The sequence below is a fragment of the Pseudopodoces humilis genome, chromosome 3, assembly GCF_049639895.1.
Source record: "Pseudopodoces humilis isolate 2021_Gansu_Grassland_sample_001 chromosome 3, ASM4963989v1, whole genome shotgun sequence".
NCBI lineage: Eukaryota > Metazoa > Chordata > Aves > Passeriformes > Paridae > Pseudopodoces > Pseudopodoces humilis.
Genome location: NC_142202.1, coordinates 90,920,671 through 90,947,828, shown reverse-complemented (window position 1 = coordinate 90,947,828; position 27,158 = coordinate 90,920,671). Strand labels below are relative to the sequence as shown.

Genomic DNA, 27,158 nt, shown 5'->3' with positions numbered 1-27,158 from the left:
TTTGTCTGGATGTGAGGGCGATCTGGCTGCGACATCTGTCACCCCATTGATCGCCAGGGTTGATTCGGCTGATCTGGCTGGCTAGGCGGGTGTCCCCTTCCTCCCTCAACGCTCCATGTGCGTCCCTCCCGAAGCTGCGCGCTCGGTCGAAGAGGACGACCTCCCCGATAGAGACGGTACCGTTCATCGGTCAAGGGTATACGGTAGCTGCGCTCCCCTGCTAGAACCTCCAAACAAGCTCAAGGTCCATTTGTAGGAGAACGTAGGGTAGTCAAGCTTCCAAGACTGCAGACACATCCAAGTGAGGCGCTGCATGGGGCAGTTTGCCATTGTTTTGTGCCTTAAACGCAGCGAGGGTGTGTGTATGCAAATGTTTTTTATTTCATTTTACCGCTTTTCCAATTTCCCGGTCACCTACGAATCTGTGAGCTCCTCACGTGATACTCTCCTCCCCCCACCCCCCTGGTAAAACTGGATTCCTTGCACGTATAAATGTGTTTTTCACCTAATTGTCCACCTGTGCAAGTGGTTTTCAGTCCACTTAAACAGCTAATAAAAGGGCTGGGCTTTTAAGTTATAAACTATCTTCAGCTTCTACTGCCTTGAAAGACAGGGGTGAAGGCTAAAAAGGTGACACAAGACACTGAGAATAATTTTTAACAGAATAGGAACAGAACAAAATAGAATATTTTCCCTTGGAAGGGACCCACAACAATCTAGTTCAGCTAGATTGAAGTGTTTTCCTTGAAGTGTTATGCATATTATAATTCAGTATTGCAGGTAGTTTCAGAGGAGCTGACATCCAAGCAATCAGTTTTACAGGGAGCTCACAGTATATTGCAGAAATTACAAGCTTACACTCAAACCATGTGGCCAGTGAACGTGCAGTGCCCCTCCAAGGTGGCTGATTAAAAAACCTGAATAAACTGAATAACCCAACTAAAAAAACCCAACCAAACAAAAGGCTAACTAAAGAGCTTCCATTAAAAACTGAATAAAAGAGCAAGTCAGTCAGACAGTAGTACTTTAAGGATAACTTTATTCTAGGTAGGACATTTGACACAGAAAGAATGAAACAGCATTTAGAATGTTTCTGAACAAAAATACTGAAAAAAAAAGAACCATTAGTTCTCCACATCTCTGACAATTCCACCCCCTCCTTCCATACTAAGTTCTACAATGTTCTTTCAGTACATGTTTTCCCCCTCACATTACAGAACATCCTGCTCATATCAACAGCCATATCAGACACAGGAACATCATGGGACTGGGTTTTCTGGCTTTTTTTTTTTTTCTCGCTAACATCATGGCACACATTACGTTTTGGAAAATCTGGATTACAGGGGTAATGAATCCACTGTTAGACCCCTTTATTATTACATTATATGCCTAAGCCCAAGAAAATGTGAACAGTACAATTCTAAAAACATTTTCCACAAAGACGCTGCTAAATATTAAAGCACAAAGTAGTAGGTTAAATATCATAAATTCTCAAATATGCTGCTTGTCCAGATTTCTATATATAAAGTCCTCCATCTTTTCCATACCTGTATTGCACAGAGACAGCACGGTAAAATACATAAACTCAGCTCCATCCTGCTCAAAATGAACTTTTCCATCGTAAGTAAGAATTTGCTTGAGTAAAGGCTACAGCCATTACATATAGCTGATTTTCTGTCTCACTAAGTTAAAACTAGCTGTGATTCTGAATGTCTGGATTATTAGCTTTTTTCCCCAAAATATAAGGCTTTAAACTTAGGAAAGAAGGAGATACAAAGAAAAGAAAAGCAGATGTACAATTTATTTATCTAATCTTTTCACTGGACTGACTAAAGCCTGAATACTATAGTGAAAAGAATCACTGATGGCCTGATAAAGGTTCAGAGATTACAGGCCAGGTTCAAATTTATCCTGTGTTACTTGAATCTCACAGAATTGTCCCCCTCTCACTCACCAGGGGTGAGTCACCTCACAACAAAGGAGCTCATGCTTAGGTATGATGAATCCAAGCCTCAGCTGCCTGTTCTCATGATTTGTCTCCTTCCACTCGTAGGAACTAAGTGTACAGACCAGACTACTTAAATAGCCTACTTAGGTCTAGGGATACTGGGATAGGTATCATTGTTCATTCTTGAGACAAATTACCTGGTGATAAAATAAATTAAATTAAATGTAGACATAAATACGGGTATTTATTTCCACCAAGAGAAACAACTATCTTTCCAGTTCTAACACAAATATACATATTTCCCTTTCCACTTACCCACAGACACCCACCAGTGTGCACTTCAGAAATGGCTGTTTTACTTTACTGCTAAGCATTGGCATCACTGCTGTAGAAGCAGTTAGGTATGGTTTGGAGTTAGTACTTGCTATGCCCAGACAAAGAGCAACAGGACACAGAAGATGTCTTTGGCATGTGTAAGTCTTACATGCACACTTTGTTCCCTCTTTGTCTTGTACTGTCTCACTGTGGCCTGAGCCCTTAAAAGCAAACAGTGACCAGTGCTCCCTGTTGTTCCCCCTGTAGCACTGAGCCAGCAGCCTACCCTAGGGTACAGTTTCTTCAAAATCCCACATGTTCACCATGGGAAGCACCTAAAAGGTCAGAACTGGTTCTCAGTCTCAACACCACAGCATCTGCCCCTTGTGTGTGCTGGCAGATCCCATGCAGAAGATCTCGTGGACACACAGCCATTCAGTTCCTGTGAAACAGCTGGAAGCTGAGAACTGATCTCTTTAGGCTGGATTTAAATCTCTTAAATAAACAATCTTCCTTAGCTCATCAATGAGCTCAGGAAGATGAGCATTTCTGCACCCTTCTGCAGGGAGACGCATTTTTTCCAGCACACTTCAGCTTTGGCAGCACCACTCCAGAACACAGCTATGGAGGTGTTCTCCCACAGCACTGAAGAGTTTTACCTTTCTTCTGTACAAGGAGGTGCAGGAACAGACAAATGTTGGCTGTGATCTAAAAGAATCTTCTGCTTATGGCTGGACTCCGGCACTCCTTTCCAGAGCAGAACTAAATCAGATTATGGGGCTACTTTCTTTTCTCTAGAAGTTGATATGAATCATACTCTCATAAATGGAGTTAAACTGCTCTTCAAAGAACTGTATCAATTTCAGTGAAATCGACCACAGTTTTACAACATTTTCTTAACAGGACCATATAAGATCCCATTTTTTCCTGTAGAGCCTCTGGGCCTAATTTATGGAAGCTGACATATTCTTCACATTGTAAATGAAGATGTATTGAATGAAGAAGAACTGAGTATAAACATAAGTAAGGTTAGACTGAATCATTTCCTCCAGGTTGTTTTGGTTTTTTGGGATTTTCTTCCCTTAAGTGATTTAAAACAGCAGCCATTTAAAACAGTTGTGAAAAGTAAGTCGGCTGCATAGATCTTGTTTCCTTAAACTATGTTGCTGGCACATCATTAATATTTTGTTACTCTGAAACCAGTTTTATTAATGTTATTGATTTATTAATTGTTAATATGGTCTTTAATATGTCTTCAGAACTAACAATCGCAACAAAAGAAAAAGAAGAAATAGAATCTGCTTTTTCTCCTTAGAAATCATTAGACCATTTACATTAATTTAACAGAGGTAGGTCCATATTCTATTTCATAGTGAACAATGCCAAAGAACAACTTTTGAGCAGGAAAAAGGAACACTGTGTCAGAAAACAGATGTACAGAAGAGAATTTACCCCTCACCAAACAAGAGTCCTCAGATTTGGTAAATTTGAATAGCAGTCCAACAAAAACCCTTTTAAAGGCAAAAATAAATTAAAAAAAAAAAAGGTGCCTCCCACTATCTTTCAGCAGTTTCTCAGTGACTGCAAAGGAGGGTTTAAGACTGTTAAGTCACTCACTCCTCTGATGTCAGCACAAAGCTATGAGCATAGGACAACAAAAGTGTGGCACTGAGACATGGCATCACTTGAAATTACACAGCCTCAATTAGTACATATACTTCAGAAAATGTCTAATGAATGCCCCTTCCTCAGTACTTCTCCTTTCACTGCAATATTGCACCATGGGTTTTTTTATCCACGTGTATAAAAAAGTTGAATCTAATAAAAAAAATTTATTTCTTTGAAAGTTCCTTATAAAAATTTGCTGTATAAAAATGCCAAATGCCCTAAGCCTTATATACAAAATGTATCACTTGCATGAAAATAACTGGACTCAAGTATATAACAAAACATTTTCATACAAAAAGGTACAAGATTGCATTCAGATTAATGCAAGTAAGTAAAAAAACCCTTCAAAATGTCTCATTCATGGAAGATCTACTCCCTTTAAATGTACAGGTATATAAACCACTATGAAATGGTCTCATGTTGGCCACCACTTCCTGGGAAGCAGGCACTGGTCAGAGGGTATTTCCCAGGTCACCGGTGAGCGCCGTACTTCGCAGACCAGTCAACGCGCCCATGGATCGGCTCTGCTGCCGGTGGCAAAGGCATTAACCTCGGCGAACTTTTGGTAGGTGAACCGAATGATGGCCATCCAAGTAGGGGTCTGACTGATGTCAGAGACGCAAAATCTAAAGGACAAAAAAATTCTGTGATATAAGGATTTAGTGAGAGCTGTCCATGCTGAACAACAACTGAGTGCAGGTCCAGATCCTTACTTCTTCAGGAAATAAGTCTCCATTTTTAACAAAGTTTGCTGATGTGAAACAATAGTGGATCCAATCCCTAAAACTTTAGCAGACAAGGAGTATTTATATCACTGATCTGACAAGTGTGAATTCTGTTTCAGCTCTCACACCAACCTCTAGGTCCCACTGAAATAAGCTGCAGATAAACTCACATATTTAATAAACAAAAGTAAAAACAAACCAAATCCTTCTCCATATGAAGTTCTGCAAGGTTACAAATATTTCCAGTCAGTCATATACTGACAAATAAAATAAAGCAAAGATAAGTAGTTCAGTCAGTGTTGCATACATACAGCATTACCAGAGTACTGACCAAAGGACCAAGAGAACTTCAGTACTGGACTTACCAGAAGATGGATCCACAACTGGTGCTAACTGAACCCTCTGCCCAGCAGAACCTACTTCCTTCTTCAGAAATGAAGGGACATAAGCACTTGTTAGACCACTTGATCCTATGGGCCCTGAAAGAAATGGCAGGAACACCTGAACACAATGGATCTCCCACACTGTCAACAGGTGACAAAGATGTGCCGTGAGGGATCATGTTCAAGACCAAGCCTGATCATGGACTGATCAAAACAAGAACTTAATTGAAGACACTTGAAATCCACAGCTACTATATATATACCTGTATTCAGGAGACTGTCAGCATCAGACTGCATTAGAGATGAATGGAGAACAGGTACAAAGAGTACCTGTCAGGGAGAATGGCAATTCTCCCTGACAGCTCAGCTTCTTCAAGGTTTCCCAAAGGTTCCAAAATTTAGCATTTCAGCTGAAATGATCTTGCTTGACTTTCAGCAACTATGTACTAAGAATATACTGACTCTTGGTTTCTATGTAGTGAGTCTGGAGCTTTGGTGCTACAAAGCTCTTAGTGAAGCCTGTGAGAACACAACTTAAAAATGTGGTACAGATTCACATTTCAAATTTTAAAAGCCAGCTATAAAACTTGTCCCTAAGAGGAGCAGCAACAGATTTAACTGATCCATAGGATAAGCCATAGAAATGGAAAAAACCAGTCTGGAGTTATAGCACGGAGGGACACTAAACAAGGTATCGTGCACAAAGCAGAGCCATCACACACGTGCCTATGCTGTAGTAGAGCAGTGGCAAAGCCTATGGTGGGAAATGATGGTAATAAATAAAAAAGAGAAAAGCCTAATGACATCCTATGCTGCTACAAAAAAAGCAAAAACTTGTAAAAGAGCCAGGAGGGAGATGTGCTACGAATATAAAGGTTCACATGTAGTTTAGCTATTTACAGTGTCCTCCCATCTCGAATCTCTAAAGAACATTAATTCTTTAAAGAAGAATTAATTTTCTGATTAAATTACATGCAAAACTTTAAGTTGTTGTTTTTTGGGTTTTTTTAACCTGATTTTCTAGAGGCCCAGAATGTTTCTTTGGGCCAAGATTCAACACGAACTTCAGCAATAAAACACTTTCAAAACGACATATGCAAAAGAAGTATGGCTCTGCAGAACTGTATCACATGAAAACCTGAAGCCTCGGTTTAGAGAGGAAATATGTAGATACAATCTAAGAACATCAACGTATTTATCAACATATTCTATCTGATAAAAACTAATGTAAAAATCTACAAATTAGTTACTTCAACTTAAACAACAGTGATTAAATACCTGATTACCAACTGCCAAAAAAAACTGAAGAAGAAAAATTGAATAGTTTTGCTTTTTTTCTGAATTTTTAAAACTAAAATTACTACATTATTTTAAACATCAATTGAAAAACATAATAGATTTTCTTTGCTTAATTCATGTAATGATAGTGTCGTGTATGGCTAGTTCAATTTACACCAGAAATAATGTAATTATTTCTCCTATAATGACAGTCATTTATGCACCAAGTGGACTAAAATAATTTGGAAACCAGAAAACATGACTTAAAGAAACTGAAGAGGGAAACTGAAAGCAAGATGAAGTATTTCAGGTAGAACAGAGTTAAGCTGTCCAGCCTTCTATGCATGGGGTACTTCAGACTTGTGATGATTCATTAGAAGAAATTACTATGCTTCAATTTAAGGCAGTCTCCCAAAGAAGAGTGCTCATTTTAACACAACGGAAGGACTGGGTTAGCAGGTATCTCTCGAGCTGACAACATTTTAGAAATGGATGACTCCAACATACACTGGTGGGGAATTGCACAGACATCACTTATTATCATTTCTCAGTCTTAAGCACACCTTCTTACCTGAATTCATCCTGCTGGTAGTACTTCCTCCCAAACCGGAAGTTTTCCCAGACAAACCAGAACTGGGCCAGGGATTAGATGGAACAGACTCTTTGTTCAAAGTGGAGACTATGTTATTCCTGGTGCTTATTCCTATATTGCAAAAATGCGAAGATTACTTCACTAAAATCCCTGTTGCCACACAAGCCTGCATTCATTCCACCTGATGCACAATCTTTGAGCAGAAGTCTGGTTCAACTTAACTAAACTTAACCAAAACCTCTCTCTTAGTGACTCTCTCAGTCACTCTCCATCCTCTCGTAATACAGGAATGCTATAACTAGGCACAGGCCCTAATCCTGCAAACATTACAATGTAAGTAGTTCCACTAGCATCAATGGCTGCTTATATCACAGGACAGGGTCCTTACATCAAGGCCACAAATATCCTCATGTCACAGAAAGTGAACCTTGCTAGGTACATGAAATCTGTGGTTCTTATAAAAGCCTAACAGTGACAAGATAATCTGAGAGGCAATAATGGCAATTCCATTGCTCATCATACTGTACTCTTCTTTGGTGTCTCTACTGAAACCTCAGATTATGCAAACAGCTGGCACTACAGTTCAGATGACACCTATTATTTGTATTTAAGCACGGTACCTAACATTCAAGGATGCACTCACAAGTTATGATACGGCTAAAGCAGTCTTGGGATCAATGTGTTCTACAATCTCTAGTAAAACAAGTTTTAGCTACCAAAACTCTATCTAAGCGAGACAATTTGAAAGTCAGTTGTTTCAAGAAAAAAGACTGAGTTTGCTGTCACAATACCTTCTAGTTTACTTAATTTTGAAGTAGTTAGTACAAGTGAACAAATAGCTAAAACTACCTTTATGAATAGAAATTATGAGAAAGAATACATTTATACTCATCTCATTTTAAATACTGGCAGACATACTGTCTGCCTCCTGTACTTCATCCTGCCCCAGCACTGGTGTCAGTATAGCAGAGGTTATCATGAAGACAGGCATGTAATTCTCTATAGAGACATAGATCTGCATTTAACTTAAGTCCAAACTGCAGCAAAGCATATTCCCACTACTAATTTGCCTGTAGTTCATGGTATTATATGCTCATAAGGTAAACACATGGCACTTTCTTTTCCACTCTAGAAGACCAGTCTTACACTTTTTAGGGAGACAGGGAATAGTTTGGCACAGATATTTTCTAATGCACTTCCATGTAAAAGAGTATCCATCAGGAGGAAGAAGTACCAACAGTCCTTTTCCCTTGTTTGTAAGCAGTACTTCTCAGTTGCTAGACTACTACAATGCAGTTTGTGTCATGGCCATCTACATCAGGAAAGCTCTTTCTGTCCTCATGTTCTTTGAGCAGTAGCCCCCCTCCACAAGTTCAAAGACTAAGGACTAATGTACCACTGACTATTTCATACTGTTGGAATTGCAGGAAGAAAAGAAAAGCATTTTTTACTGACCAGGTCGATACCTAGAATGGTTTAAGTAGTGTTGCTTTGCTGCAGAAACTCGCAATGTGGGAGTGTCTTGCCGCAAAAAGGTCGCATGGGAAGTTCGTGCACTGCTGCCAGAGCCTACAGCATCCAAAGGCTTCAGGTCCAAAATGCTTTCAAATCTGAAACACAAAAATTGGTACATGTAGTCCAGCTCTTATAGCACATGTTTATGCACAGCTGACTTTCTCAACTCCACCCCATCTCCAGGAATAATTTTCTTATTATGTGTTTGCTACATCATGAACACACAGAAAACAGGGAATATTACCAACCCGAAGTCATACAAGTGTACCTGAAAAACAGATTTGTGCTTCTAGTTCCCTTATATACTGCTTTTCAAGTTTTTATAAATCAGTAAGTTTCTCTCTTCTCTATACCATCCATGAAAACTTCAGCTAGGACTTGTCCAAAACAGCTTATATGCATGGAATATGTCAAAATGGTCCACATGTAAAATTGAAAGTATGTATTCAAAAATTAAATTGGGGAGACTTAAGCCAGTTATCATTCTCAGTGGGGAAAAAACCCACAAAATTGTATATACATACATTTCCAAATACAAAGAAAGCATGAAGAGCAACATTACTAAGAAAGAGGAAAAGACCAAAGAAATAGACCAAACAGCATATACACATAACAAATCCCTTACCTACAAAGAGTTTCATCATTCTGCCTCTTATTTTTCAAGTCCATTCTCATGACAGAGGAGCTGAAATCAAGGTCTTCCAAGTCATCCCAGTCTTCAGAACTCTTAACTGTCCTAGGAAGATGTCCCCATCTTCGCCTAGGTTTTGGTTTAAGTTCACCATTTATATTCTCAGACCCAGGAGATGTTTTCTATTAAGATCAAAAAGAAACAAACCTACATGCTTAGACCACAAACTAGGTGACAGGAAAAAAGAGGATTTTTTTTTCCTCGATCTTAAAGAGTAATAGTGGTAGTAAAGCTGTAACAACACAATCTTCAACTTCCATTAAACATGCTAAGATTACAATCTGTAGCCTGCTGACATTATTATGTATCTTCTACATTTTGTCCTGCAATAAAGCATCTTGAACTGACAGAGGAAAAGAAATTTCTTGGGTCTCAATTCCAATTCTATTCATGCTTCAGTATGCACCTCCCAAACCATTACCTTATACTAAATTTTTACTTCTAAACCCATGCTGGGAGTATAAAACTGCATGAATGCTTATGTTTCCACAAGCCTATGTCTAGACATTTAAAATTTTTTTCTCTTTCAAGACAGCACAGGTACAAATCTGTGTCTCTTCAATCATTCAGGCCCAGCAGTACATTTTGACTTTGTGTGACAGTGGTCAGTAGAGACCCTGCTTATGACTGACCCTGTAGCAGCAGCATTTGCATTGTCTGCTCTCATCATCAATTTTATGAATCCAGTCTCATTAGTAGACAGAAAGGGTACATTCTCATGCTGCAGGAAGAATCTGTTGGTTTCCACATCCAGCATGGAAGACCAAAGGGACTATTATTCCCAGTCAACAAATTGGATGCCTTAAATGGATAAAGGCAATAGTCTCCTTTCCCTCATTTCAGTACTATTTAGCTTAATAATGGCATCAATCCCATTAATATTTTTAACACTGTACATCCTTTTTACTCATATGAAATCAGTGTCATCCTGTAGGTGGTGCTTTACAACAAAGGGAAGCACAAAATGGCTCTAAATTGAGAAATTCACTTGCTTGTTTTACAGCAACTGGATTTATATTTCAGTAGAGGAACTTCCAGTTTCTAGCAGAAAGTTGGAACGTTGGAACCATTTTTTAGTTCTGCTCACTATTCTTTTAGTGAAGTACAAGAACCTTGAAAGAGAACAAGAAAAAGAAACACAAGGAAAAAAATCAGGCAATATATCAGAAAGCTTATCTTAAGCTAGATGGACCTTTACCTGCTGAGGAACCTTATTGTGAATTGCAGGCAGAAGAACCTGGTTAGATTTGTCCTCCTGTAAGTAGTCACTGTGCTCAGCCCCAGAGTTGTCTGTTTTACATGCATATACCACGTGCTGAGAAGACTGGCTTTGTTGAAAAGGCCTTGATGAAATTCGGGCATGAGGTTTCGGAGGGGGCTGTGCTGGAGGGACAGGCTTAATATGCAGAGATGATTTATTATGCAGTTCCTTTTGTTTTCCCAGTTCCTGAATGCCCAGGACATGCCCAACCTGGAAGTATGAGTATCGAAGTGCCTAAAAAGTAATGAAGATGTTAGGCTTTGAAAACCTAAGTTTTTCATTTACCCCACTCCTATGTGTTAGTACAAATTTAATTTCCTTTTTTTTCCAGGGTAGGAAACAGCAGAAGACATGTCTTTTAACACCAGATTCTAGTGAGCACAATCCACTTCAAAAAAATGTTGCAACAGCAAAGAAGTTTCAAGAGATCAAATCTTCTGTGGACTAGTACAGAAGGAAAGGTTCTGCAGATTAAGATAGTTAACCAGGTATATGGCATCTAAAGAAATGTTTCATTACATGCTGTCTCTTCATGTGTGCACATGCAAACACATCCCCCCTCATGATTACAGATTCAGCCAGCAAAACTCAATGACCCCAACAGACATCCCACCTCTTCTATTCTTCATTTCTGAGACAATTTGAATTAAGTGAAAGAAATACAGCTCTTATGGAAATTAGCCTCTACCTTTTCTGACAAGTTAGTAAAGTTAGTTAGTAAAAGTACTTTTATCCCACCTTACAAGTAATTAGGAAGTTGTCAGTAAAGGCAATTAATCTATCTTGATGTTTCAGACATACTCCCTTTCCCAAAGACTTCTTACTGCAAAAAGCTGAAAGTTCAGATTCCTCACTCTATTTGTCCTTTACTGTAGAACATTTGTTAATGCTCTTAATATCATTACAGTCTGGTTTTTTGTTCTTCATTACCTTTAAGAGTTCTTAATTTATTTCATTTTTAAACTATTTTAATTACATGTCAAGCTTTTTATTGCAATTTGTACTGAAGGTCTAATTAAATCACAAAGGTTCAGCTACGGCCCTTGAAGTCAAGTGTCAGATTTGAACCCAGAAACACATCTGTTTTCCAAAAGGTGCCCTGATCATTGTATTAGTTGAGTACTACCTGAAACCAGCAGCCACCACCACCTGTGTGCAATACTGATGACTTGGGCAATGCTTCTGTACAGAACATATCTGCAATGCACTTGAGCGGTGGCTGCCCTGCAGAAGCAAGCCTTATCCAGGCAACACTAGGCTGGAGGAACAGACAGCAAGGTGGACTAACAGCTGGCTGAAAGGCCAGGCCCAAGGGTGGCAATCAGTGGAACGAAGTCTTGGTTGGAGGCCAGGAAGTATCTGTGGTCCCCAGAGGTCAATACTGGGGCAAATACTGTTCCAACACCTTCATTAATGATGTCGCTGGTAGTGCAGAGTGCACCCTCAGCGAGTCTGCTGATGTGACAAGCGGAAGGAGGTGGTGACACGCTGGCTGGCTGTGCTGCCACCCTGTGGGACTTTGGCAGGCTGGTGAAATGGGCTGACAGGAACCTCATCAAGTTAACAAGGATAAATAAAAAGTCCTGGGAAGGAATAACCACATGCACCAGTGCATGCTGGGGTCAATTACCTGGAAAGCAGCTTTGCAGGAAAGGACCTGGTAGACACCAAGTTGAACATGGAAGGGCTATCAAATACACTCTTGCTGCAAATAAGACTAACTCCTGGGCTGCCTGAACAGGACTGCTGCCAGCAGGTCAAGAGCAGTGATTCTTCCCCTTTGTTCAGTACAGGTGAGGCCATGCCTGGACTGCTGTCCAGTTTAGGCCTCCCCAACAGAGGACAGAGATGGACATAATGGAGAGACTCCAGCAAAGGGCCACAAAGGTGGTTAAGAGACTGGATCTCATGTATGAGCAAAGACAGAATTGGGACTGTTCAGCCTGGAGAGGAGAAGGTTCTTGATCTTATGAAAGTATGCAAAAAACCAGAAGGGAACGTGCAAAAAAGATTGAGCGAGTCTCTCTTCAGGGGTGCCCAGTGACAACTGGCACAAACTGAAACACAGGAAGCTCCTTCTGAACACCAAGAAATACTTTTTTACCCGGAGAGTAACTGAGCACTGGCACAGGTTGCCTAGGGAAAGGTGGTTGAACCAGATTCCAGTCATTCTTTGGCCTACCACAACGAAAGAACAGCATCACAGCCTTCAGCCATTCATCCTACCTTCACTCTGCTGCTAGTCAGTGACTGGATTACACTTAATTCAAGTGTATTTACATGCTGCAGTCACACCTTTGATCACTGAGCACATACCCCAAGCAGCTGATGTTTCATGCAAAAGACTGATTACTCTCTCTTAATTACCCTCCTTTGTCTGGCAAATTGTTCTGGGATTCTCTTCTCCCTTCTAAGAACTGCACCCCTGAGCCACTGCTAAATGACTGTTCCTTGCAGTAAAAGAAAAAAATCACAAGCAGAGAAAAAAAACGAAATCAAACCTGACTAGCTGTTGGCCGCTTTTTGGGGTCCCACTGCAGCATGTCTCTCATGAGCTGCACCGCTTCACTGCTAGCATTAGGTATGAGAGTTTTTAGGTTGTTAGGTACACACTGAGGCCAGCGAAAATTCATGGAAGCTGAAAGCTGGTAGCCTTCAGGCCAGTCGTTCTGGAAGAGTGAGATTTCCAAACACAAATAAAGCTCAGCTGTAAAGTATCAGTGCCTAAGCACATTAGCACATATTCTACCAGTAACAGACAATGTCCAGCTTACACTGAAAATTTCACTAAAAATCTTCACCTCAAACCTCTGGTGAGAGGTGAGTCTTGCTGTACATCTGACAGAGTCAAGGGCACAAATAGAGTCAGGAAATAGGAATCTTGCCAGGATCTCAATTTTTAACCTCTTAAACCATAGGTTTATATGCAATGTACAAGAGAAAATTTAAGTTCCCACCTAATGAAATCCCAGTCTAAGGATTTTGTTTGCTGTGCAGGGGTCTATTTCTCCTCCTCTATGTGGCAGCTTTTATAGCATAATTACTGCACAGAAAATAAGTTTTAATTTAGTTTATTTTATCTGATATCATATGTATCTAATATATATCTAATATATATGTAATACCATAAATTAACATTAATCAGGAAAATTTATTATTTTTATGCTTACTGCTACCGTGCCATTGTGTATTGTAGAACAGCTCCAGGATTACTGCAGTCTGGAGTATCACTTCAGTTACCTTTTTTGGTGTCCCTAAGATTTGGCAAATTTTGAATATAGTATCAATTTCACTGGCGCCTGGGAAGAGAGGCCTCAGCGTGTAAACTTCTGCCATTATGCAACCAACAGCCCAAATATCTATTGGAGAACTATAGCAGGTGGATCTCAGAAGTACTTCAGGAGCCCTGTACCTGTAGAAGAAAGACAGAAAAGGAAATCCCAACAATCAACACAATTCTAACATACATGAAATCACTCACCTCTTCATTCTTAGCTATTAAGAGCAAACATTCTTCAAAAACCTCCTCTTGTCTCCAGTACACAGACTTTTTATTAAAACCACATAAGCTTCTGTAAACTCTCTTACACCTTCCTGACACACAGCAATCCTAGCGTGTTCCCACCAGCCTTACCACACTCCCTCTCTGCCCCTGTGCTGCTGTTATTTGTAAACTGTCTTGCACTAAATGAAGCTTTTCAAATTATACCAAGCTTAAATAAAAGTTTCATAACCCAGAGGCATTAAACGTAGTATAACAATTAGCCCAAATTCAGTACAGTACTACTTTCAAGTGTTGATTACAAGTTCCTACTACGTAGGTGAGTAGGTGAGTACAAGCACTTACCATCTCGTGGATACATAATCAGTGTAAGGAGGACGAGATCGGATTTCTCGGGCTAAGCCAAAATCTGCAATTTTCACAAGTTCTGGTCCCATGCAAAGCAGGTTTTCAGGTTTCAAGTCCCTGTGAAAGAACCCTGAAATTCAAATGAAATATTGATGTGGATTGCAATGTCACTCGCAACTGTATCCTTTATTTTACAACTGGATTGTTTTGCTTTAGTTCTTAGCATTGAAGCTGGAATAGCACCACACAGACATCAAAGTCATATGAGATCAGCAGAGCTGATCAGTACAGTGTTTTTCATCTAAAATTGTGAAGAACAGTATACACAAATTGGCTACCTTGCAACAATTCAGAGTATTTATTCAAGACAGCTCTCTTTCAAGTGACACTTCTCTAACATAAAGAATTCCACCATTTTAATGCTAGTTTAATTCTAATTTGAAACTGTCCCAAGTAAGTTATCAATCAGTTACATAAAATTTTATTTTAAACAGAATATAAATTAAAATGAGGGGTTTTTTTGCACTTTGAACTTTTTTTTTAAATCTGAGAACATAATCTGCAAGCACTCAGCTACTCAACACGATGTAAGAGGATCTCAGTGCATTTTTTACTGCTCCCTGCATTCAGCAAAAACTGATCATGAATGAATATTTGGCAAGAGCTCTTTCAATACAAAGGAGAGAAGAGGGTTGGAGTATCATTGACTACCGTCTCTGAAATTTGCCTCCACCATTAGCCTGGAAATCTTGTCCTTATGCTTGTTTCTTGCAAGCTTCTGAACCACCATTCCTAGATACAGCTCCTTCTGTAGTACTTTACTAGAGCTCTCTGAGCTCCTTCTCAGAGACTCCAATATTACCAATATACTTTTTCCACAGCTTTAAATATGCTCGCATAGAAAATGGACAAAGCATTGACATAGGATGTGTCTACATTGTCCAGTATAACTAGATTAGCTTTTTTGTTATTGTTTGTTAGATTAATGCATAACAGCACTGAAGACATAGTGCTGTAGGTATCTACTAACCAGGAGACTGCATCCTTCCTAGGGATGTTGAGTTGATGTTCTGGTGCCAGCTTGAACTACTGCTTCTTTGTGAAAGGTACCAGGTAAAGCAGTCAAGCCTGTTCTTAGCATTTAATACAATCACTTCTGTATTTTGCTGCACAAACATGCACCAAGAGAATGTTTGTGAGGCAATTTATTTCATGACAAACTTGTAAAAAGAGCAATCTGTTGTGTATTCAAATATAAAAAGATGCTTAAAAGTTTGGATGGACAAAGAATGTAAGAAGTTTAGTTGACAAGCACTTCTATGCCACACAGGAGCAGAACAGAGAAATACAGAGAGGGAAAAAATATTCATGTGACTTTTTTCCAAAACACTTCCGAGAGAATATTGGGACACTCATTCTTACACTGTGAGCCACAAATCATCACAACCATCCTGTTGGACCTGCCAAACATTTCCAGGTGCTCTTAACTGCATTTGCAACATCTTGGCAGAAATACAAGTCTAGTGTGGTAGCAGGTCAATGAAAAAGACAGTTTTGACATAGAACTGTTCAGTCTTCACAGCTATAGTAAGTTAAATAGCAATAAAAGCTGTTCTGAAAGGCTGTGATCCATTTTACAATTTATTGAAAAAAGCTGGCTTAGATTTTTTCCAAATAAACCATAATATTTTTCTGCTTTTACATATTATGTATGTCACTGAAACAGACTGGAATTTACAGTTAGGTTTCAGATGAGTATCCAAGCCCCATTAGAAGTGTGAATAAAATCATTAGCTGGAAAATATTTTGCAAAACACAATTAAACATGTTCTTCAAGTGAATGAAGAATGTAATGGTGGTCCTTATATGCCTTTCACTTCCAGGACTTTGGCCACCGATGTCAGTTCTCTTCTGATAACCCAGAGAGCTGCCCAGCAACACACCCTACAGTGTATCTAGCAGACAGAATTGCACAGGTCAGCAAAAAACAGTGAGGAAGTTTTTGTTAAAACAAGGTGTCTGTTTTGAGATTTTTTTTATCAGTTAAGTGGGTTATTGTTGTTACTACTGGCTGGGACATCAGCTTTAGCTTTTATCACTGTTGCAAATATTAGTTGGAAGCCCATGCAAGGAAAGCTGCTTGTCACTCAAACTTTATTACTTTAAATGTATCTTATAAAGAATGTGTGTTTTATTCAGGTATCTGGCATGTACCTTGAGAAAAGAATAATTTCTTCTTTATTCTCAGTCTCAGAGGACCTTTAAATCTACCAAGAAATGTGTTCATTAACATCCAACAAGCTTGAGAGTGGCCAGCTGCCAGACTGAGAAAGTGGAAATCTACAGAAAAAGAACTGAGCAAACCTCCAGAAAAAAAGATTAGGCAACTATAAAACACAGGTGTTTTCAGAAATCTGAATCTCTCATACAGAGCCATTCTTTTGATCATTCCTCCTACTAAAGTTAGCGAAGTAATTGCTTGTGTATTAATCAAAAAACTTACAAAACACTATCTGTCTCTAATTCAGGATGTTTATAGCTAAAACGTAACTTACCATGCTTATGAATAAATGCAAGCCCTTGCAGGATCTGATACATAATATTCCTAACTGTAGACTCAGGGAATAGTTTGTTTCTGTGGAATAAAAGCGAAGAAATAAATATTAATGATTAAATTCATACATTAGCTTATGCTATCCAATGAACCAAAGATAAAAGGTAGTAATGACAAATAAAACTTCTAGTTAGCTTTTCATATTTGCCTAATTTTTTTTCTAGCTACAGAGGAAATACTTATTTGTCCCTTGGCACAAAATTTACCATTAAAAGCCCACAATTACTACATCTTAAAAGAACACCCTACTCCCCTACCACACTAATCTGGGACAAGACACTGGAAACTCACACTAGACTGGCTGGGATATGCTCAAAGGTGACAGTCACAGCTCCTACTGCAGCCTGCAGCTTTAATGATAGTGATCCAAACCTAAACAAATGATCCAAAGCCTTTTGAACAGTATCAGAGGTGTTAAAAGCACATTACACAATTAATACATATCAGGAATGGGTGATGCTGTTACATACCTCTCTTTCATTAGCTGATAAAGATTTTCCTTCATGTATTCAAACACAAAATACAGATGATCATTTTCCCTGATAACTTCTTTCAGCTTTACCACGTTGGCATGGTTTAATTTCTTCAAAGACTAGAAACAGAAAATACAAACAAGATTTTACAAGGGTCATAATATAGCGAAGAAAAAAAAACCAAACCAACTTATTTCACTGTTGCAGAAGGATTAACTTCAAAAACTCTTTGGTGTCTTAAATAATCAGACAGCTCTGAGAACAAAGACCGGATCTCCAAGTATTACCATATACATATACAGTCTATGCTGCAATTTAATGTGTGCTCGTCATTCAGAAGCCAGCTATCTGCTATCACTGTAAGTAAGCACCAAAACAATTGCATTTTCTCTATAAGAAACTTCCTAATGGCAGGATTCACACTCTTCCTGCACCTGCACTGGCAACAGTCAGGTTAGAGTCAAGACTAAAAACAACCCTGGAAAGTCTTCCTTAGTATTGTGGATTAACCTTTGTGGGCAGCTGAGCCCACAAGTGGGCCCAAGTGGGATGGGGAAAATAATCAGAAGGGCAGAAAGTGAGACAACTCATAGGCTGAGATATAGAAAAGGCAAGCATGCAATTCATTCACTGCTTCCCATGGGCAGGCAGGTGCTCAGCCACCTCCAGTACAGCAGGGCTCCATCACATATAATGGTTACTTGGGATTCATATGCCCTCACCCTGAAGGTCTCCTGCTTCCTCCTCCTTCCCTGAGCTTTTGTTGCTCAGCACAATGTCACATGGGATGTCCCTCTGGTCAGCTGTCCTGGCTGTGTCCCCTCCCAGCCTTTTGCCCACCTTCAGTCTACTCACTGACAAGGAAGCATGAAAAACAGAGAAGGCCTGAGGTTGTGAAAGCACTGCTCAACAATAACTAAAACATGCCTGTGTTGTCAAGACTGTTTTGGTCAGAAAACCAAAACACAGACCCACAGAAGTTCCTACAAAGAAAACTAAATCTACCCTAACCAAAACCAGAAAAATTGGGTCTTCCTCCTCTTTTTCTTTTTCAATTTTCAGTGTATTTGATGTCCATTTTTACATGGTACTGTAAGAAAAATTACCTAGGTTGTCTGCCATGTTTTCAGTGCTGACTAAATTAAGGATGTCCCTAGAGCCTACCCCCAGTGTTTCATCAGCATCAGAATTTAATGCTAAATGTCTGTCCCCAAGCCAACTATAGAGACACAGCTGCACATACAAAAGTTAATGCTGTGCAAAGGGCATATGTTCTCAAGCTCTGAAAAACAAACACCTATCAACTCCAGGTGTTGTGACAGGAAAGCTCTCACTCACACACCCCTCAATGCAGGGAGGAATCACCTCTCTACAGCCAAATAATTTTTGTAAGAATACAGAATTTCAATAAGCATTTTTAAAAGACTATCAGCACTCCCTTCCAATGCAGAGTCAGAAAACAGAACTGTAATGTCAAATGCTACAGCTCACTTTGGGAGTAGTGTTATGACAGAAGAGTTGTAAAGAATTTGATGTTACCCCCAAATGTGACAGTAACAGTCTAATTTGAAGTCAACTATTAAACAAAACAAGTACCTTAACCTCTCGAAGGTTCATGCACTCCTCCCAGGAATAAAACTTTCTCTTCATTCTACAAAAGTGAGGAGAAAATAATGACTAAAGCATTGAAAACATAAGCTGTTCTTAGAACCAAATGTCTCACTGCATCTTAACAATTTAATTCTTCCATCAAAATGTGAGATGTTAGCTCCTTTGCCAAAACACTTTACTTCTCTAGACAAGGTATAGTCAAGCAGATTTATTAGAATACACACTCAAATGGAATTACAGTCAAATAATAATTACTATTACACAGGATTGCATTTTTCTTTATATGTATCTTGCTGAAAATAATTCAGAGCCTACAACAAGCTCAGGCATGCTATTTTTCTTTCTGGTGTAACAATGTGGTGGAGTCTAACTGTAAAAAGAACAAGGGTAGTTTTGACAGTTATGAACAACTTAGAGGAAGGTTTTGAAACAAATCAAATGAAGATCCAATCACTTCACTGGGTTAAAATTTTATCCTATTCTCCTTGCCTCTCTTTGTAATTTTAATATCTTGCTGTATTTCCACGTTTTCCTTTGTCCACTGCTCCCCATGTTTCTCCTTCCCTTGCAAGGTGCATCTACCATACCAACTGCTTTTTGAATTCTACTTTCCCTTTCAAGCTTATAAAGAACTCTGCTCTAACAGAAACAAATTGTGTGGCAGTTTTCTCCTAAGCTAGATAGCAACTCTGAACACAGTATTTGTGTGTAATGTATGGTCCTGTGTGTTCATATGCATTTTGATTACCACTCAGTTCTTTGAGGCTATGCTTTAGGACCAAAAGGATGAAGGCTCACACATACACACATGCAGAAGATCACAGATTCAAACTTACAAAAATACTCAACCATGTAGAGTCTGGATTTCAGAGGGAGTTAGGCACTCCCTTAAGATCCAAGTCTTTGCCTTTAATGATAATTCAGTATTACTTATTATTGTATCAAGTTTCCGGTTTGAAATCAGCCCTTACAATTAGAGTAGTTTAAGAACCACAAGCCCTTCATGTCATGAAGGGGTCTGGATGGTTTTTTTTGGGGTTTTTTTTGGTGTTTTTTTTTTTAAGGACTGTTTTTGTACTTACAGTCTTGTGCACTCAGTTACCAGGCCACTTTTTTTTTTTTTTAACAAAGGACCAGCATTAACACCTAAGCCAAGAGAATACTTTTGGCTCGTTCTGATTTTTCTGAATTTTTCCCATATTACAAACTGAAAATTAAAGGTGCTTCTAGCAAGGTCTGATATAGGCAAAATACCCTCAGCACAAGGGATTTAGAAAGTTGATAAAGCCAGCTATTGACTGCTCATACAAAACAGCATTGTACTGAAAGCCCTTTTGACAAGTCTGTCCCTTGTCATGGTCATGGTCGGTATTTCAGGAAGGTGCCTGCAATGCTTTACAGCTGTCTCTTACCATAGCTAGGACAAATAAGCCATTTACATTTATAAGGTCACTGCTGAAGGAGAAGAGAAAATCAAGTTAATTTCTCCAGGAATTTCAAGAAAATCTTAAGCTGAAAAGACCAACATATAATAGCATAAAAGATACAGATAATGGACAATGAGATCAGTTGTGTTATCACTGCACTATTAATATTCCATTAAAAATTAGACTACAAAATATATGTTCCATGTAAGCACCAGCAAAAAGGCTGTACATTTCAAAGCAGCATTGCAGAATACTCTAAATAATACATAGAACACACATTTGACTGCACATAGCAGTAGAGTGCTGTTACACAGTAAGCCTATATATCTCACCCTCTTTATCTCCTGCTGAGATAAAGGAACTTTCTCACGCTGCCGAAACACAACTCCATATTAAAAAGCTGCACGGAATGTGTAGTACTCAAACCAGCATGACCAAGTCGATGTGGACCTAGAAAGGAAAAACCTGGACTATGCATTATTAAGCAATCTATGAAAGCACTTACTTTTTAATGGCTATTAGCTCTCCAGATTCAATGCTTCTCCCTAGGAGAACAGAGCCGTAGGTCCCATCACCAAGCTGTCTGATAGTTTTGTACCTATTCATGATGAAGATACTTTAGCTGCGAGCACATTTCAGTCCTTGACGTTTCCTGTGTTTTTTCTCCTCCGAGTGTAACCAGTTCTTTCTGTGGCAGCATAAATATAGAGCACTCAGGACAGTGTGAACAGTTGCAGGAATCATGTTTTCAAGACTTAGCCTTTGGTCTGAAAGCACAGAACATAATCCATTTGATTTCTGCACCCATCTGAAATTGCTTGTTTGCAGATTCCACTCTCCTCCAAGAGAACAGTCCCTGTCAGCCATACACAAACACTTGTCTCGGTCTCTCAGCAGAAAGGGCCAGCCTGTATCTGGATATGACTGGGTGTAATCCCCAAAGCTACTCCTATGCTAAAGTTAAAGGTACCTTACAGCAAGCTTGCAGGCAGCCCTGATGGGAGACACTATTGCTGAAGTCACAGGATAAAGTTTTCTGGCCTGAAGAAAACAGTCTGCTACCAGAAAAAAATGAAGCTTTACAATACAATAGGAGGGGGGATCTGTCCTAGCCAAATTTTTAGTCATGTAAGTCACCACCTTACAAGTCACACTGCCATTAGTTAAACCAATATCCTGAATTTCCATAAGGTCCTATGTGAAACAGCATAGCCATATACATTCCTTTAAACAAAGTGTGCAAAGGAAGAATATTACATTCACGTCAGGTAAGACCAAATGTATTTTACTACAGTAACCCTAAGCATGAATCAGTCCCTAGAATAGTAGCTACATGAGATTATCTATCTGATCTTTTGTTGTGACACAGCATGAACAAAAAAATCATAGAATGGTTTGGATTAGAAGGCACCTTAAAAATCATCTAGTTCCAATTCCTGTGCCGTGGGCTGAGACACCTTCCAGTACCCAGGCTGCTCAAAGCCTGACCCAGTCTGGCCTTGAATTCTTCCATGGATGGGGCATCCACAGAATCTCTACTGGATAACAAAACAAAAAATTTCTTGTTTCTAGTTTAATGTAATTGTTGCTGGTATTTTCTCCACTACAGTTTAGAAAAAATATAATCTATTCTATGTAAACTAACCATACATTTGAAATAAAACAGAATTCCCCCATAATGAAAATTTGGTCACAGCATTCTCTTATTCTTCATCTCCTAAAAAGACAACAATATTCATGGCTTTTGACTTTTACCGTCTGTGACGTGTATTTTAACTTCATTTTCACCATTTTTTTTGTAGCAACCTTACATCTTCCTTATTTCACAAAGCCGTATTATGATTTTAGAAGTAATTGGATTATGGTACTGGAACTCTGAACTGACATCAATGCAAAGCCACAATCCTGTAGATGCAAGATGTTGTGACCATCCTTTATTTTCCGTCTTCTAAGCCTACTAGCCCTACTAATACTGATACGGGACTAAAGACCAGGAAATCTGAAGTTAAAAGACCTTTTGACAATTTAGCCATTGTGCAGCATGTCTCTAAATCTATCTCAGACACTGGGTAGTGTCTCAGACAAGCAGGAGGAACTGCCCTGTAGCAGCCCTGTTTCCTTCCACACACTCACTACTACAGAGAATCAGGACTGAGCACCTTATATTAGAGACCTAATCCCACATTTTGTAATTATTGCAAAGGAACACAGAGCCTGTCTGTAACAACAGCAGTTTGGAATACCAGTTCCTTTTTTGTTGGTTTTCAGGTTGTGCACCTGAATAGCATAAAGCTATGCTCAGTGGTCTGCATCCAGGTTAAAAAGCTTTAGCCTGCTTACTCCAACTGGTCAGTGACTGGACAGCAACTCAAAAACCTTTATTCAGATTCTTGGCAACAACATTTCAAACAATGACAATATCTTAAATGTTCTTCTAGTCTTAAAATCTAGAATTTATTAATATCCAAACAATTTTATACAGTAATTTCAAATCAACACATAGTTGACTAGTGGACTTTACTGCTCATACTGCCCTGACGACAATGTTCTGAAACTGTGATCCTAACAGCTGTCATGTCTTACAATTCACACACTCCTATGCTGTCCTTGAATTACCATTTACATATCCCTTTCAGGGAACTATGACTGAAGAGTGGAGGAGCACCCTTGCCTCATTTGATAACCACAGCGAAACTAAAGAAGTTTAACACTACTAGCAATAATCACAAATGTCTGGATAGATTGATTGTCTCATGACTTAAACAGATGAAGTGGCAAACCTAACTGCTTATTCCTTACTGAGGATACAAATTTAAGTCCCTCTGCTTTCCAGAGCCACCAATTTTCACAAAACTTGTATGAAATTATCTTTGTAATTCTAGCTCTGGTGTCAAATGTGACCAAAACAGACTAATTGAAATACTTTTGAGGAATAAAAGTGAGTAGAGAAAACAAACAAACAAAAACCTGCGAACAACAACCCCCCAAAAACATCACCCCCCACCAAATCCAAAACCAAACAAAATAACAAAACACAAAAACCCAACCCCCATCCAAATCAAACAAAACCCCTAAAAACAAACAAAAAACCCCCAAACCCAACCCAACCAACCCCCCCAAAAACCACAACCCCCCCCAAAAAACCCAAAACAATAAAACCCCCAAAACAACACATACACACACACACGGACCTCAAAAAAACCTAACAATCCAACGAAACAAAAAATAACAGTAACAAAAAACCCAAACCAGTCAGAAACGTTAAAAAACATGCCACGATCCACAGAAGTTAACCCAGCTCCCATGGAAGCACAAATCCACCTTTATGAAAACCCGCCGACAAAATCTAAATCAAGTCTTCTCTGGTTAACTCAATCAGCACCGTTTCTGCTTGAACTTAATAGTGAGGTTGTTTTAAGCTGCTTTACTCGGCCTTCAGACTGTTTCGGCCGAGTCCCACTGAAATCAGTGCAGAACATCAGTCTCCGACAAGCAGTCTGCAGAACTACATGTACCGGCTAATCTAAAAGTACAATCTACACAAATTCACATCGTTAGAGGATGTAAATATAAACTGCGAAAATATCTTTAAGTAAAAAGTGTGTTGATACTAAAGAGTAAAATGTAAATCCCTTATTTTCACGATGTTATAACACCGTGTTCAGACTCTACCTCACCTATACACTTTCTCCCCACAAAAATCAAATAGTAAAATGCCTTTAACAGCAACACTAATTCAATGTCTCAAGAGTATTTACTAAATTCAACTCAAACCTACTATTTCGCTTATGAACCCTTTAAATACGTCCTGTCTGAAGTACCGAAGCACGGAGAACTGAAAGCGAAACTGGCTGACTCTGCCACAGCTGAGAAACGCAGAAAGTAAACAAACAGCATGTGCCTTTTAAAACTTGTCCTGTGTTGTGGCAATTACTTGAAGGTATTACGAGCAGGAAGCAGTGAGGAAGGCGCGGTTCAAAGCCGTGGGTGCCCACGGGCTCGGTCCCAGCGGCTGCCGCGTTTGTTAGCCAGGGCTCCGGGGGTGCCCCATGAGCTGCACACCAAGGCACGGACAGAAGTGCGATGGCGGGTCGGCCGCTCAGGACAGGTCCCGGCTTCCGCCCGGCCTCCGCGCTGCGGCGGCGCCCGATCCCCAGCCTCGGCCCCTGTACACCCGAGTGTCCCCGCTCCCGTTCCTCCCTGTATGGGAACGCGGGTTCCTCGCTCTATGGGTCCCTGCGTGCCCGTGCCCGTGGCCGACGGGACTCACCGCGGACGTGTCTCCCCGCTCCGGCCCGCCCCGCGGACAGGCCCAGAATGGCGGCTCCGCGGCCCCGCCGCCCCGCGGAGCAGCTGCGGCCCAGAGCGGGCCTGGCTCGGCTCATGGCGCGGCCCCGGCCCCCGCCCGGCCCGGCCCCCCGTGCCCCCGGCCTGGCCCGCCGGGGCTCCCCGCGGGGGGACAGCGCCCCACGACTGCGGCCGGGGGAGCCGCTCCGGGCCCCTCGCAGAGGGGGCGCTGAGCTGGGTTTAAGCGAGACAAAACCAAACCAAACCAAACCATCTCTGGACCACTTCTCTTGTGAGAGACTGAGGGAGCTGTGCCTGTTCAGTCTGGAGAAGACTGGGGATGGATTTCGTTAATGCGTAGAAATATCTCAAAGGTGGGTGCCAAGAAGATGGTGCCAGACTCTTTTCAGTGGCACCCAGTGACAACACGAGGAGCAATAGCCATAAACTTCAACACATGAGGTTCCATTAACTGTGTGCAAGAATTTCTTTACATTAAGGGTAGCAGAGCACTGTGACAGGCTGCCCAGGGAGGTCGTGAGGTCTCCCTCTCCGGAGACATTGAAAACCCACCCTTGGAGGTGCTTCTGTGTAACCAGCTCTAGGTGACCCTGCCTTGGAAGATGACTTCCAGAGGTCCTTACCAACCCTAACGGGTCTGTGATTCTGTGAAAACAAAACCCAGCCGAACAAACACAAACCCCACAATGATGATGGGCCTCTCTCCATCTCAGAGAGGAGTTTAAACAATAAAACTAGAACACAGAAATACCAAACTGTGAACAAATGGGAAGAATATCAATATTTTAAGTGCTGATAGAGGGGCACTTGCCTTCCTCACCCAAGTGTCAGCAATTCACCCTGGCTCTGACAGGGTCAACCTAAGATGTCATGGGAAGGGCAGAAAAAAGAAAACAAGGAACAAAAAGTTGTGCTAAAACAATTGATTATCAGGATTGTAATAGTGATTCAGGAAGTGTCAGGTTCATTTTACACTTCATCCCTTAGGTTTTAAAAGTAAAGCATAGAGTTAATTCCCAGGGTTTGGAAAGACAGGATGAGCTGGTGCTGTAATGCAGGAGTACAGTGTAGGGCAAGATATTAATTTGCTAAAACAGATAAGGGGAAAAACAAAGCTCTGGGTGCCTCCCCCCACTCCGTCTAGTCAGAGGCTAATCTCTATATTTGCATGAATATATAATAAAGACTCAAATTCCCTCCAATAGATAAGCATGATTCTCAGTGAAACTAGGAGGAGCAGTGTACACTTACATGAGATTTCTGCTTTAAGCCATCTATATTACTTCCCACATGCATAATCACATATTAGCTCTCAGCTCAGCGACAGCCACAGGATGCCGTTTTTCTGTTGTTACACGCAAGGCTTCTTCATTCACGAAAGAATCATAGAATTATTTGGATTTAAAAATCATCTAGTTTCAACCCCTCTGCCATGGGCAGGGACACCTTTCACTACACCAGATTGCTCAGACCCCCACCCAAACTGGCCTTGAACACTGTCGAGGATGGGCAGATCCACAGCTTCTCAGGGTAACCTGTGCCAGTGCTCACCGCCCTCACAGTAAAGGATTTTTTACTAATATGGAACGTTTACTATCTACGAAGAGGCACACCCAGGTAGGAGAAAAGCAGCTTTTACTCCAACTGCAAACGAGAAGCTGCACTGATAATAACCAGTTGTAGCCACTGAGCACCCCATTGAAAACCTCAGGTGGTCACGCTGTGTCATCTCAACTGCTCACACAGCCCGCCAGCAGCACCCAGTCCGCCCTGCTCCCCACTACCTCCGGCTGCCCGGCCAGCGATCGGCGCCCGGCCTGTCGGGCAGCCCCCTTGCCTCTCTCCTCTCCACAGAGCAGCTCTACAGTCACCTGGATCCGATAGCCGCTGCCGATGCCGGCTCCCACAGCCCTTGCATCCCCATATCCTGCTCCCGCTGCCCGATCCTGAGCGCTCACCTACCCCTCCGGAGAAGACACACGCCGCCTCATCCTCTTCCTGAAAACGCTCAGGGTAGTAGACATGCACAAAGGTTCACGGATCCATACACGTGGTTTTCTTCTGAAACAAAAAGACTGTGATACGCTTTAAAAAAATAGGTTTGATCGAACTTTAGAAAACCTGACGAGGCGTGTGTTGACAGCAGGTGATAACTGCGCTCACTGAACTGAACGGGCAAATGAGCAGGGCCACGCGATTCAATGGCCTCGGTACCGCTGTTATCTCCACAGCCGCGGCACTGAGCGCTCTCCCGTTACCCCGTCGGCAATTCGCCTGTGCCAGGGTATCGCTCTGACCGCAGTCACAGCGGAAACCGCGGTTCCGGGACATCGCCACTTTACCTCGGCTCCCGCCCCGGGATCGCGTCTGCCAGGATTCCCCCTCATGGAGACTACAGTTCCCGGCAGCCTTTGCGCTGCTGCCCTTCCCGTGGTGTACTGCCGCGGACTACGCTCCCCAGCAGGCCTTGCACCGCGTTGCCGCGGGAGGCACAGGCGA

At 40.8% G+C, this 27,158-nt stretch overlaps 1 protein-coding gene across 8 annotated transcripts; it reads right to left on the bottom strand.

The window, feature by feature from the left end:
* Positions 1-1,022: 1,022 nt before the first annotated feature.
* On the bottom strand, positions 1,023-27,096 carry CILK1 (ciliogenesis associated kinase 1). 8 transcript variants are annotated; one of them, XM_014263560.2, is made up of 15 exons: positions 27,002-27,096; positions 26,618-26,720; positions 20,857-21,118; positions 18,910-18,964; positions 17,311-17,432; positions 16,782-16,861; positions 14,224-14,356; positions 13,617-13,788; positions 12,878-13,045; positions 10,314-10,610; positions 9,050-9,237; positions 8,365-8,519; positions 6,889-7,020; positions 5,022-5,135; positions 1,023-4,557 (listed from the first exon to the last, which is right to left on the bottom strand). In XM_014263560.2, the coding sequence occupies exons 3-15, from the start codon at positions 20,955-20,957 to the stop codon at positions 4,403-4,405; spliced, it is 1,872 nt and encodes a 623-aa protein (XP_014119035.2). In that variant the 5' UTR covers positions 20,958-21,118; positions 26,618-26,720; positions 27,002-27,096; the 3' UTR covers positions 1,023-4,402. The 8 variants fall into 8 exon arrangements, with proteins under 8 accessions (XP_014119035.2, XP_014119038.2, XP_087908562.1 ...); XM_014263563.2 differs by having other exon boundaries at positions 20,857-21,039; XM_088052436.1 differs by having other exon boundaries at positions 26,622-26,720.
* Between the last annotated feature and the right edge of the window lie 62 nt (positions 27,097-27,158).

Bases quoted from the DNA above. Each gene is read 5' to 3' on its own strand.
- CILK1 (XM_014263560.2), bottom strand. From the start codon at position 20,957: ATGAATAGGTACAAAACTATCAGACAGCTTGGTGATGGGACCTACGGC. The intron at 8,520-9,049 runs GTAAGGGATTTG...TTTGTGTTTCAG, and splicing joins AATGATGAAACTCTTTGTAG to ATTTGAAAGCATTTTGGACC. The intron at 5,136-6,888 runs GTAAGAAGGTGT...CATTTCTTTCAG, and splicing joins TACCAGCAGGATGAATTCAG to GGCCCATAGGATCAAGTGGT.